At 41.5% G+C, this 14,143-nt stretch overlaps 1 protein-coding gene across 13 annotated transcripts in view; it reads right to left on the reverse strand.

The window, feature by feature from the left end:
- Positions 1 to 14,143, reverse strand: part of DGKE (diacylglycerol kinase epsilon) — a 36,261-nt gene that overhangs the window by 21,727 nt on the left and 391 nt on the right. For 9 of the 13 annotated variants that reach the window (XR_008316346.1, XR_008316347.1, XR_008316345.1 and 6 more), the window contains exons 2-5: positions 12,703 to 13,417; positions 5,195 to 5,354; positions 2,887 to 3,006; positions 275 to 418 (exon numbers count right to left, since the gene is read on the reverse strand). Coding sequence is in view for 4 of the 13 variants with exons in the window: in XM_053296982.1 (XP_053152957.1) it covers positions 275 to 418; positions 2,887 to 3,006; positions 5,195 to 5,354; positions 12,703 to 13,163 (885 nt within the window). In the remaining 9 variants the exon portion in view is untranslated. The remainder of the gene's footprint in view (positions 1 to 274; positions 419 to 2,886; positions 3,007 to 5,194; positions 5,355 to 12,702; positions 13,418 to 14,143) is intronic. The other 4 variants (XR_008316352.1, XR_008316353.1, XR_008316350.1 and 1 more) reach the window with 3 other exon arrangements.

The following is a 14,143-nucleotide window of genomic DNA, read 5'->3' on the forward strand; positions in this document are numbered from 1 at the left end:
ACATTCCTACAGAGCTGCCTCATGCACACACTTAGTCAGCATGTTAGCCTAAAAACACACACTTTTTTGTTTTACAGTTTACACTGGAATATATCTAGGAGTAGGCCTATAATCCCATCGGCCACCCCACTAAAGCTTAAAATGGCACCCTAAGTTATACACTGACTGTACATTGACTGAGTGCATATGGAATTTGTCCAGTATGCAATGGCGGTAGGGAAAATGAGCTAGTGGCCAGCTTTGAAGAGAAGAGGCTATCAAGTCAGTGACAAACCTTTATCTTCATGTCATCAATTGCATCCAAGACCCAGCCCACAGTGCCGTCTCCACCACAAACAAGTACTCTAACAGAATTGCAGGGCAACCAAGTGCAAAGCTGGAGTGCCTTTGCAGGTGTTGTTTTGGTCAGGTCAAAAATCTGTGCACAAAGGAGAGAGGCAGTTTATCCTTAAGATTGAAACCACAAAGATTTTGAAAGCACAAGGATTTTACTTAACAGGTCAGGCACCATCACCATTTCAAGAGTGCAAATTATCTTTAAATTATCTTTTAAATTATTTATTTAAATGCCACCTGATATATACATCTCTAGGCAGTGTACACAATCCAAATTACAATATAAAAATTAAAAAAACTTTCTCAGAATTTTAAAAAACAATTCACAGAGTGAAACAATTCAAATAATTTACCGGATAAAAACATTAAATTTTAATTAAAAGCCTGAGAAAATAGGTGTGTCTTAAGGGTCACCTTGATGCGCTGATAAACACATATAGTGTAGCAAAAATAGGCCCATCTCATGTTTTTACAAGAGAGAAAAAGCACATATCAGTATATCAGAAATGTTATTTTGAGACTATTTAAGGCACAGTCTGTTTGCAGAGAAAATTTCAGAATCTTGGCATGCCCAGCTTTAAGAACTGTTTTGCGATTCAGAGGAAGAGAACTAAAAGTTAAACAGGAAACTTCAGGAACAGCAGGCTCCTGTCACAGCATCCTGTGCCATCCCCCAGTTGAGCTCAAGTGACAAAACAGAGAGCGAAACTTGCAAGTATTTTCAAAAGCAAACTGAATATATTAGCAAATGCTCGGCAAAAATAAAAATACACATTTAAGAAACCATCTGCTTCTCCTCCTTAACACAACTTTTAGGTTCCCAAGGAGCTAGTCACATTGGCAATTTATAACAAGTTTAGAAGTGAGAAACAAGGAGGGCCTTTCATGACCACTCAAAACGTGGTCCAACTGCACTGTAACCATTCTGCAAGACTACCCCCAGAAAGGCAGCACAGCATCTGATTTGCAAAGGTTGATAGATAGATAGATAGATAGATAGATAGATAGATAGATAGATAGATAGATAGATAGATAGATATGTTGTATCCTTTTGTAAATAAGCTTGTTGCAATGTGGCACTCATTCTGCTAAGTGTGTACTCTCATGCACAGGCTAGTCAGCAGGGAATTGTACAGAATCCAAACAACCGGAAGACAAAATGGCCAGAAAATGGGATGGCATGTCTGAGCCAAGAGGGAGCAAGTGTATTACGTGTTCTCACAACCAGTGGTCAACCTATGCCATTTCCACAGTAATTCAAGACCTAGTAAACTGACTCTGTCACTAGACTTTGTGCATTCTGTGAATGTTCTCTTTGAAAGGAGCTTCTCCTCCCTCGATGTATGTATGTATGCATGTATGTATGTATGTCTTGGTGGTGGGGAATAGGGAAAGTTGTTAACTCTAACTTAGCTGTTTGCAGTTATTACAGAAGTTGCAGGTGTCTTAAGAATAGAGAACAGCCTGGAACCTGCTTTTGTATGGAGTTGCTCAGCAAGTTTAAAAGGCACTTTACTAATAGATGCTTAGGGACCATGTACTAGAGCTGAGTTCAGGCAACAAAAGTGTGTTCTGACTGGAGTTCTAGCAAACTCTGGCTCAAGTTAGAGAGGGGAGAGAGGAGATAAGAATGTTCACCAACAAAGCAAGCAGAGTTTTATTGTGAATAGGCATCATCTTGGGGAAACAGGGTCTTATTTTTTTACCTGTGGAGGGCAACCAGCAATAGAAGACTCCAAAGCAGCTGTGGCCATTTCCCCAACCATATGTTCTGCTGTGCTATCTGGAAGTTGGCTGCTGATACGTTTCCAGGCAAAATACAAGGTGCTGGTTATTACCTATAAAGCCCTAAACAGCTTAGGCCCTGAGTATTTAAGAGAACCCCTTCTTCAACATGAGCCCCATGGCCTGTTAAGATCTGGAGAGGTTTGTCTGCAGTTGCCAAATCGTTTGGCAGCTATTCAGGAACGGGCCTTCTTCGTTGCTGCCCAACTTTGGAATGCTCTCCCTGTTGAAATAAGAGCCTCCCCATATCTGGCAACTTTTAAAAGGCACTAAAGACACATTTATTCACCCAGGCCATTTTTGGAAGGCTGGTATAGAAATCAAATAATTAATTAATAAGTTCAAGATTAAAGTCCTCAATATCACCGCCACACCCCTCCCCCCCCTTTTAAGTTTGCAATCCCAAAATGGTTGGGGTTTAACTTTTTTTATAAAAAGTCTGAGATTAAAAGTTTCTCTCTCTTTTAAATTCACGTATGTCTCAGGAGGCAAGTTACATTTTTTTGGTAGGCTAGTTTCATTTGTGACTGTATTTGCAAGGTTGCAGTACAGCTTCTGGAAGAACATATATATTGATCCAACCTACAAACATATGCCCTTTCACATGTAATTCTAACATGGGACAATAGAGCTTTCTCAAGAAAAATGAATTCATCAGACTCCTTAGTGGGATGTCTGAATTAAAGTTCTACTATAATGTGTTCTGTTTTTGAATTGGGGAACAAGGCCACCTCCCCCACAGCTTATCTCAACTGGGAAAATTACCTGGATTGGGTTTAGTAATATCTTAAATTGCCCCTGCAAAGTCTCCCCCATATTGTTTCCACTCCGAGTATTTGCCAGGATTATTAATGGAGTCCACTGGTTCCTGCAGGAGGAAGCTAGCTGCAGATGGGGGGGGGAAAGAAAGAAATTTTTACATTTACATCTGTCTGACAAAGCAGAGAAACATTCTTCCCCTTCTTGTTTCTTCTTTAAAAACCTCACACATTCAATGATGAACTGGAGAAAGAGTCCTTGCAACTAGCTATAGCAAGACACATGGCTTTGTAGTTTAGTTTCAGATACAAGTTTCCAATTCAGTTCAAGACTAAAGGGCTGATTCACACATGACTTCTTAAATTTGGTCAACATTAACTGACAGTGAGTAATTTTCGTGTGTTGAACAAATTTGGTGACTTCAAAAAATGTCTGCAGAATCAACAGCTTGTAGAGTCTTCGCTATAAGATCTCAGTCCAATTCATATCCAGTCTTTTCAGACGTTATGTAGACATGATTATTGGGGATCTTTAAGACACAAACAGAGCAAAACTGCATCCAAAATAACCCTTACCTGTGTCCTGAGACTGCAACTGACCACATCTTGGTTCAACTCACATTTGCACCATGGGTCAGGATATGATGAATTGCAATCTGGACACAAGTTGAATTGTTTACTGGATCATTTAGCATGCCAAAATCCATTGAAAGTCAACACAGTCAAATAGTCATGAGAACCGGCACTTGTCACTAATATTAAAGCCAGCCACCCCATGCTTTTTCTGTTCATCAATAAATGTGTTTCTCAACAAGTGGTAGTTTTTCTCTTATTTCATCCTGCAATTAATTAATCTCAATAACCTCTATAGCAATTTACCAAGGTCTTAAACCCCAGGATTATATATTTGTGCCATAGGTATAGCAGCTGGCTCTGTTGCCTTTGGTGAAATGGGGACTTTGGGTTATCCCTGCTGTTGGAGAAGTGCAGCATATGAACAAGAAACCTCTGCAAAGTCTGCAGAATTTAGCAGTGCTCCTACTTATCACAACAGTTCTTGTGGAGAAGAGATTGTGCAGAAAACATGCATTTTGACAGCTGTGACTATGCATTATTTTTATAAAACAAATATGTTGTTTTTAATAAGCTTGCTCTCTCACAGATATTTCCTTAGATGGGCTTTAAGACTAACAAATCAAAGCTACCTGTATAATAGAAAAAGAGATGTTAATTTCATAACAGGGGTTAGGAACATAAAGGTAAAGGTAAAGTGTGCAGTCGAGTCAGCTTCGACTCTTGGTGACCACAGAGCCCTGTGGTTGTCTTTGATAGAATACAGGAGGGGTTTACCATTGGGAAGCTGCCTTATACTGCGTCAGACCATTGGTCTATCTAGCTCAGTATTGTCTTTACAGACTGGAAGTGGCTTCTCCAAGACTGCAGGCAGGAATCTCCCTCAGCACTATCTTGGAGATGCCAGGGAGGGAACTTGGAACTTAGATGCTCTGCCCAGAGCAGCTCCATCCCCTAAGGGGAATCTCTTCCAGTGCTCACACTTCTAGTCGCCCATTCATATGCAACTATCATCTCGGAGAGACCACATTACACCTCTGCTGATGGAGTTGCACTGGCTGCCTATAGGTTTCCGGGCAAAATACAAAGGGCTAGTTATAACTTATAAGCCCTAAATGGCTTAGGCCCTGGGTATTTGAGAGAACGTCTTCTTCATTATGAGCCCCACTGTCCACTGCGGTCGTCTCTGGGGGTCCGTCTCCAGTTTCCGCCAGTTCGTCCGGTGGCCACACGGAGACAGGCCGTCTTGGTTGCTGCCCCGGGACTATGGAATGCACTCCCTATTGAGATACAATCCTCCCCATCTGACAATTTAAAAAAAAATTTAAAAACCCATCTTTTTACTCCGGCTTTTTCAGCTTCTTAATAATGTAGAGGTTTTTAATTCTGTGATTGATTTTTAAATAGTTAGTTTTTAATTGTTTTTATGTGTTTTTATGTGTGTTTTTAAACTGTTTTATCATTATGAACCACCCAGAGACATGAGTGTGGGGCGGTATAAAAGTCTAATAAATAAAATAAATAATAAATAAACCAGGGTGAACCCTGCTTAGTTAAGGGGACAAGTCATGCTTGCTACCACATGACCAGCTCTCCTCTCTCAAAGACGGCCCTTTTTGTCTCAGTCAGGATATGCATGTGATTGCCACTAACCAGACTCACTCCAACCAAGTATGGAAATCCCTCAATTTGTTTCAAATATTCCCAGGCTATAACTAGCTGCACAACAAAATGTGGTTTACCTTGCCATAGTCCATTCGTTTGTCTTTACGCATCTGACTAACATTGAATAAGTAATAAGGCGGGATAATTAAATTACAAAATTCTCCAAATTCACACGTCTCGTTCTTCAATGTATTGTGCATACATTCATCATGGACAGTTTGCTGACACCAAATACACCTATAAGAAAGAAAGTAAAAGAGACAGAATTCAGCCACTTACCACATTTTGTTGTTGGTCAGGTTCTGAGTTTGTCCATTTTATCAGGCTTGACAAAGAGGCAGGGCTAAAGCTTGTATGTAGATTTCCCCTTTTTCTCTTCTAGTCACAGTTCAAGGTACTGGTGGTGAAGAGGAGGGGAAATGTTCTTGTTGAAACCTACTAAGCCCTTCCCACTAACTTGCCTCAGTTGGAACTTTGATATTGACGATCAGACCATTGAAGGAGCAAGATATAAAATTGTCTGTGTTATCTCTCTCTTGAAGTTAGCTAGGAAAGAGTCTACTTTGAGAATAACTCTCTCCCTCTCCGCTGCTTTTCAACTCAAACCCTTGTCCCCCACAATAAACATTTTATTTTATATTTGGAATTGGTGTGATGGCTGTTGTGTTAAAAAAAAGCTCTAAAGGAAGTTCATGTCATCTTGTCTCAAGCCTCAGTGTGGCTACCAGGAGGAGGGATGTTAGATGGGGCTTGCCCTGCAGAGACAGGGGAAGCTGGAAGCAGTGGGCTCCAGACCAAGTAACCCTCAGAGACAGAGGTCCTCCTTGCTGTGGTCTCTTGGGTGTGTTTAAGGAGGTGGTGGCAGCAGAAGTGGAAGAGAGAGTATTCTGGAGGTGCTAAGATTGCACCAAACTAAGTTTCCCATCCCTCAGATTCTCAACATAGAAGAGGCAAAGGCCGACAGAAGGCTAACAGAAGAAGAAAAGGCTGAGGAGAACTCATGCCATCAGCTCCTGAGAGCAACCTGAGAGGATTCTGCTGTTTTATTGTTTTGTACCTTATTTGGACTTGTAGTTTAAAACAGCATGCTTTCCAAGTGCATTGGCAGAATGACAGTATATACATGCAGTAAACACACATATTTCAAATACTTAAATGGCAAAAGCCCTCGAAGCCCAAGACTTCCCCCTCCCATTACAACCTCTGAGGACATTCTCAATGACACCACATGTGACAAGTTAAGTCAGCAAGGGCACAAAGAGAAGTATCCTCAGTGATTGCCACTCATTTACGGGGCTTCATGCCACCACCTTGTAAGACCTGTCTGTCTGGGCTGGTTCTACCTTGAGCTTTAGGTTTCAGTTTTGAAAAGAGATCGAGATTTCAGAGTATAACTACATGTCATTCTGTTTTATCTATTACACCTTCGGTTTCCCAACCTGAGCTTTCGAGTTGCGGTATGTCAGGGTTTGACAAATTCCAGCTGTCACAGAGCCATGGTGCCTAGAAATTTAACTGTGCTGCCTAGACTAATATTGAGGCAGAGTTATTTAATAAAATATTTATTTGTTCCAGGCAGCCCTGTTTCTATTCTAAGCCCTCCACAATGTCTATCACTAGGCCTGGTAATTTTGTCAAGTTTCCATTGCCTGGCTCCCAGATTTTTGAGCGGGCTCCTAGATCGAAAGAAAATTTGTCAAAGTCTGGGGTATGTACATTCATTCATTCATACTGGTATAGTGGTCTAAAAAAGAAAGTTCACATTAGTCAATTAAATCACTTCATGTGTTCTCAGTTGCCAATAACTTTCACTTTTTTCCAGTCTGAAATATGCATGATTATTGGTCTTGTCAGGAGTTCTACTGAACAGTTTTGAATGAACAGATATATGGTTCTCCCCAAAGAACTGCCAAGGCCAACAACAACAAAAAAGGAAAATTGAGAAAAAATGCAGATACGAACCATCACCAAGAAGCAGAGCCAGGCTGTTGACATCTTAATAAAACTACATCTTCAAACAGTATGCAAGAGACTAGTATAAATATTCTCAACTACTGGGGGAAGAAACACAGCAATGGGTGTTCTTGCTCAGAGGCACATTGTGTACTTTCGTACAAACTTATTAATATTAAAATATTGCAAAATGATACATATTTGAGATTCATAGAGAATAAAAGTGAATGAGGCCCTTAATTCAAGCTGAATAGACTAGCCTCCTAAGAGGAAACTCAACTCAAACTGAGCTAAACACTTAAGAGGCAATTATGCATAGCAGTCTAAGACCCAAAGAAAAAACCAGGTTCTATAAGTATTTGCATAACCACTGCACCACACCAGAGAGGGGCAACATAAGGCCCAGCAGGTAAATGTGATACCTTTACAGGTTTACAGTCTCTGGGAACATTCCCAGATGGGGCTTTTAGCTTGCTTCTCCACCCGACGTGTGCGTTCGCACATTGGCCTGATTTGCGTCGCAGTCCATACGAAATGTTGGGGAGCACTTCACACACGATTCAGGTTTTTCATTGCGTGTTAGAGCCTAGCCCGATTTGTTTCTGGGGTTAAAAAAAATCCAGTTTTTGCATCTTGCAGGGAGGGTGCCAAATTCGAACTCACAGTAAAGCCTCGCAGTAAACCTGTCTGGGAAAGCTCCTGTTCGAATTCAGAAGGGGGTGGGGGAAACCAATGCTTTTGTTCAAAGGAGAAAACAAGTGTTTGTAGTTCTCACTATTGCAGATTATGGTGTCTGTTGCCTTGAATGTCATTGGTTGGAATGGTGATCAAAAAAATATTTGTCATAAACAAACAGAAAAGAGTGTGAGACATTAGGGCCAGAGGACAGAGAGGGGAAAAGAAAAGGAGGCAGATCAGATGCACTGCATTTTATGTCAGCCATGCCATATGCCACTTGCCCACCACCACCACCACCAGCTGTCACTGGGTGATCAAAATGGCAAACCTGCATCTGCCTACTTTAGCCACATCTAGAACGCTGAGCTTCCATGGGTAGGAAAACAAACAAGCATGCAAATATTTAGCAACTATGCCTGTGGGTCTCAGTTTTTAACTCTTTAGAACCAGATGACAGAAATAGAAACATCACATGTATACTGAGCGTGGGTTATTTTATGTAATCAAGCAAATGGCTTGATGGGGTGTGTGTGGAATTGGAGCCAAGCAAGAAGACTGGGTGGCGGTGGGGGGAGGAGTAGAAAAGCACTTCTATTAAACTAATTTTTAGTATCCCTTTGCCCCACTTCACAGATCCTTACAGACAACAGGGGAATGCACACATTCTGTCACATACAAGGATCTCTGCCCATCTGCCTGCCAAAGACAACCTTGATACCGAGTTGGAAAAAGAGAAGATAATTGGAAAATGGCAAGTTGGGTTCAAACACATTTGCAAAATACTGCTTAAGATATATAGGTTCTATATAGATCCTGATCTTGAAGCACTGAAGCAGACTCTAGAAAATAAGTTTGGGTGGAGGGCAAAGAGGAGTAGTGATGCCAGTATTGCCCATGATAATCTGAGAGAACAACAATCTTAGTTCTCTATATCCAAGCACTGGATTGAAAGAGGCAACATTATTTTTAGTGTCCCCTGTGCTAATCCTGCTCTAAACTAGGACAGCAGGAGGCATGCTCCATGTAGCTAGAGAAAAACTGGCATTCTGAAGAGGCAACGATTGCTGACCAAGAATTTGACCTCTCAATACACATTCTCATTTTGGTGTATAGATAGAACGTTATTACACACCACTGCCCAAACCAATGTTATATATTAGACTTCTTACAAAGCTCTTAAGATTTGGAATTTGAGTCACAGTTTAGCCCAGTAACCTGCTTCCAGTACCAGGGTTCAGATTTACAGTAGCTGAATGAAGAATAAAAAGAATGTTACAGAAGTGTCTATAAGGATGCACATTAAGCCATTTATTCACCACAAGTGACAGTAATCACAGGTTGCCCTTGTACATCTGGGACTTGGGTCGAGCATCGACATCACAAGGTATGGCCTCTAAACAGATTTGTGCCACAGCACTTCTTTCATTGGTTTGTTTCTATAATGCTCCTACCTCCTCCAAAGATCATGTTGTTTACATCACTATAATCATGCGCACAGTCTCTCTTCCCTCGGACACATCTGTTCTCACTCAATGTATCACAGAAGGTGAGAATACACAGGGGTTTTCCATGCGCTTTTGACTTCAGAAGAGATTGAAGCAAGCCAGGAGAGAGAGCTGTCACAGTGTATTCTGCTCCAAAGAGCTTTATTTATGTGCCTGTCACAGCACCTCTGATTTAAGAGGACAACATCTTTATTCTCAGGGTAGAACATGTGCTGAAGTTCACTCTGTTACTACGGACAATATACTAGATCAATTTTTTGGCCTAGGCACACAATCTTGAAAGCTAGCAGGCATGTTTCAAGGGTAGTCTCTCCCGCTGCCTGGATAAGCTAACCTGCTTCAAACTGAGCTAGTCCTAGTAAATGTACAAACTTCAGGGACTATTCTTTCTAAGAGAGAACCATCGGTACTGTTTTTGTTGTTCTTTTGGCCATGGAGCTCTCAACTCTTACTTCTCACTTATAAAAAAGGAACCACCACCAGGGCCAAATGCATACCATTATTTTTTGGAAATACAGAATGCACCACAACAGAATTAACTCTCAGGAATCTTGGCTTTGATTTGGGGGGAAAATTCAAGTTGCTAGCTCATATGGCTGCAAAGATTTTCCTGAAAGTGTGTGGACAATGCCAGCTTAACTCAGAAGACACAGAAGCTGGCGAATAACACTTCCAGTGGTTGGTAGTGGGGCTTCAAAACTTCCTTGCTCTTCACTATGATTGGCAAAATCAAAATAAAGTAGACAAAGCAATAACTACAGAATAAAGCAAAATTTATATAATTTATACAGTTGCAGAATTCAGCTCTCTTCTGGTGCAGAATTTTAATTTTTTACCAGGCATCTCTTTTAAGATAAATAGAACTATCTGCTCCGTCCACTTCGAAGACATTAAGTGACATCACTTCTTTTGTATCAATTATTTTGTTCATGTCCCACTGTATCAAGAACATGAACTAAACATGCAACTGTTAGAATAAGGTGGCCACAAACCAGTCAGTAGTGGATTGCCAAGCATTTTACACATTGGCATAAATATCTAGGATATTTATGGGTACCAACAATCCTGCGGATGACACTGGTTTAGGAATATGTTTTACCATGCAGCACTTACGTAATTATTATTAGGAAGTGCTGTCAGTATCATACCCAAATCTTAACACATATGTGTGTCTCTTAGCAGAACTTCCACCTATGTAGATGTGTTTAAAATCAGGGTACAAAGTTGCAAATTCTCTTCTCGAATTTGTTGAAGTGTCTAAGTGTCTGAGGAAAAGCCCATGACAGGCCGCGCATAAGCATCCACAGCCATGTGCAGAATTCCATTTTCAGCATGTACAGAAAAGCACAACACCACAGCACGTCCCTCCCAATCCATGCTGAAAGGCAAATCCTATGCCTGGTGCACACAATGGGCTTGCTGGGAGCAGGGTTGGCTTTTTTCACAGCCATCTTGCACTGACATGAAGCCAAAGGCTTCAGCCAGCCAGACCCACAGAGAAATTATTTCCCCAGTCCCAAACATGACATTCAGTCAAACCCTGGTGGCAAGTAGTTTATGCTCTCAGAATCACCCCAAGGAAGCACTATTGTGTGCAACTCAACATTTCATCCCCAGTTCTACCAGTTCCACAGCAAAGCAGAACTACATAATACTGGGAGCAAAGCCTATTTCTAGTGAACACTAAATAAAGCCAGATAGCAGCACTAGTGGCACCTATGATAAAGAGGTGTGTGTTTTGTTAATCAGTTCCAAGTTCTAACCCATCCTATCTTTGAGGCTCAAGTTGAAAGGCATGCATCCAGCAGAATCAGATAACGCTTGCTTAATGCTCATTCTAAACTGGTGTGAGTCAGTCACTGATGAAGCAATCCTAACAGGTTTGCTCAGAAATAGGTTCCACTGATGTAAGAGTGCTTAAGATTGCAACCTAAACGCCATTCATCATGAAAGGTCTTCAACACTTCGGAAAACATGCTTGCTGTACTACATATACAATGTGAATTACTATTCATTGCATTAAGTTATTTTATCTATGGGTTAACATTTCTCACTCTTATCTCATTTAGATCTACCCTGCAAGCCAACAGAAGTTATAAGGCTGGAGAAATTTTTACTAGCCCGCTTTCCTATCCACACCTACCCTAGTTATCTGCAGCACATATACAGCCTGAATAGAATCAATGCCTTGGAAGGGACCAGAGTCAAGCACATGTTTTGCACCTAGAAGGCCTCAAGTTCAATCCTCGACATCTGATTAAAAAAAAAAAGTTCTCCACTATCAAGGCTGGGATAGACCTTTGCTAATTATGTCAGAGAGCTGCTGCCAGCCACAGTAGGAAGAGTGGACTAGACCCAGGCTTCTCAACGCTGGGTCCCCAGATGTTATTGGACTTCAACTCCCATAATCCCCAACCAAAAGCCACTGGGGCTGGGGATTATGGGAGCTTAAGTCCAATAACATCTGGGGACCCAATGTTGAGAATCCCTGGACTAGACAGACCAGTGGTCTGACAGCTTCATATGTTCCTTTTTAACGTTGAAAAGCTTCCCTTTTTGGTCTCCTGGGACTTTTACACACATCAGGCTTCACCACGAGTTTACTGGGAGGCTTTACTGAGAACTCGAAGTTGACCTCAAAAAACCACCGCAAATAGTGGACTTTTTTTTTACCTCGTACACAAATCAGACTACACGCCAATGCGTAGTGAAAAACCCGAATTGTGTGTGAACTACTCCCCCCAAACTGGCAGTGACTTTGGGGTAAGTCTAGTCAATATGTGGACGCACCCCCTCCATTCCAGAGGAGATGCGAGTTAAAGGGCATTAAAAGCCCTGTGTGAAAAACTTCCTGGAGGCAATATAAACCACCATGGTTCTTGAATTAGGTCAGCTTATGGTATTAAGAAAATAAACACATCCCTCTCCCTGGCCTGACAATTTATAAATATATTTTCAGTTTGTTAAAATGAGTTCTCTGCTTATCTTCTGTATTCGACGCCTGACCCAATGACAATAGCTTATATTGCTCTCCAGAAGAAGGGAGCTCAAACCTGAGAAGCATTCACCAATAATGCCTCTTGTCCCGCTCTAACTTTTTTGTAATTTGGCACACAGGAAATGTTATAGAAGCAGTCTTCAACAGTCTACAGAGATCATTATGGTGATGAGAAACAAGATAAGGTGATGGTCGTGTATAGAATCGTGCATGGAAACCAATTCAGAGAACGAAGAGCTGCGTAAATGTGGCAATGTACGTACATTGGGGTGACAAGATGCTGTGCTCTGTACCATCAATAATGACAGTCCCCACAAAAACCTTAAAAGGGAGACACAGATGGGACATATTACAGGAGTCAAGTTTCAGACTACACAAGGGGCACTGAATCAAACTATTATCACAATCGCATTCCTCAACACTGCAACTACATTTTTACCCCCAACATTACCTGTAGTCACAAAGCTTGGGCTGGGTGCCACATTGCTGTTGGCACATGACACAGTAGCTGCAGAGCGGGACATTGCCTCGGATCCAGTGATGTACCATCGAGGTCCGGATCCCACCTTCGCCCCTCATCACAATCTCCTTGCAGAGGAAACGACGATCAGCCTTTTTCAGGCACTCTTCGTCCACACATACCCCGCAGCAGCTGCAGAAAGCTCCCTGAAGAATGTGCTGAGCACAGACACAGCAATAGGTGGGCTGGCTAAAGAGGTCCGTGTCATGCCAGTCATGCTTACTCTTATGCAAGATGTCCTGCACCAGCCCTTGCCTCCGAGAGCGCCGAAAACTGCACCACAAGGTGAACAGAATGGGCACAATAATTGCGCATAGAGTCCAAAAGGCTAAATTCCACTCGGCAAACAGTCCTGAAGGGGAGGTGGGTCTGCTGCTTTCACCTTTTCCCATTGCTCTTTAATCAGTATCTTCTCTCTAAATTAAACAAGACACAAGGGAGCTAACTCAGATCTTGTTGGCCCAAGGAGAGCTGCTGCCATTATAACCGGATTTCATTCAATACAAAAAGTCACCAACAAGTGTTCATTTCATCAGTCTTAACCTCCACTATATCATATACCACTTTGCCAGTCCTTCCTCATGAGTTTTCGAAATACAACTCTTGTAGTACAAGTTTCACTTTTTTTCTTTTACTTGTGGCAGACCTAAAAGAAAAAACATTGCATAAGCATCTATTTCCTGAAGTCAGATATAACCTTCCCTTCAACACAGCTCAGCTAACCACTACTCTCGATAAACCTGATATTGCAAGTAGATCTCCATTTCCCAGCTTATCAATTAATTCACCACATCTCACTTTTCTAGCATCAGTTTACCATAAAGGCCAAATATACCATGCCATAGTGTTTGCTTTCCTGCTATAGCTCATTTGGCCTGTCCCTTCCTTTAGCAGAAAACCAACACAAAGCTAGCCCCAAAAGCAAATTATAGCTAACAACCCTTTCCTAAACCACAACAAATCCCAAAACACAACCATCAAGCACATCCTCTTGCTGCAAGCCATACTGCCTTGTTTCTTATTACATAAGATGTTAAGGAGTAATTTTATCATAAATTACTCCTCATTCACAATCAAAACAGCATAAGGGTGGATGCCCTCCACTCTTTCAGTATGCATTTGTACATAATGTGCCAATTCTAATCCACAATCGCAGAATATCCAAAGGTTGTAGTAGCTCTCAAGTCCCAATTAGGTCACCTGACATAAAGACAGGCAACCCTAAAATACATCATCATAATTTTAAGACAACTGTCCCACATTCAGCTCCCTATTCTTCCCCACCTCCATTTACCTTTACTCCTCACTGAGCTCATGCATACTTTACAGTTAGTTAGGTTATCTAGCCCTAACTTCATGCCTTTCCTTTAGA

This window comes from Hemicordylus capensis, chromosome 2 (assembly GCF_027244095.1).
Source record: "Hemicordylus capensis ecotype Gifberg chromosome 2, rHemCap1.1.pri, whole genome shotgun sequence".
Classification (NCBI taxonomy): Eukaryota; Metazoa; Chordata; class Lepidosauria; order Squamata; family Cordylidae; genus Hemicordylus; species Hemicordylus capensis.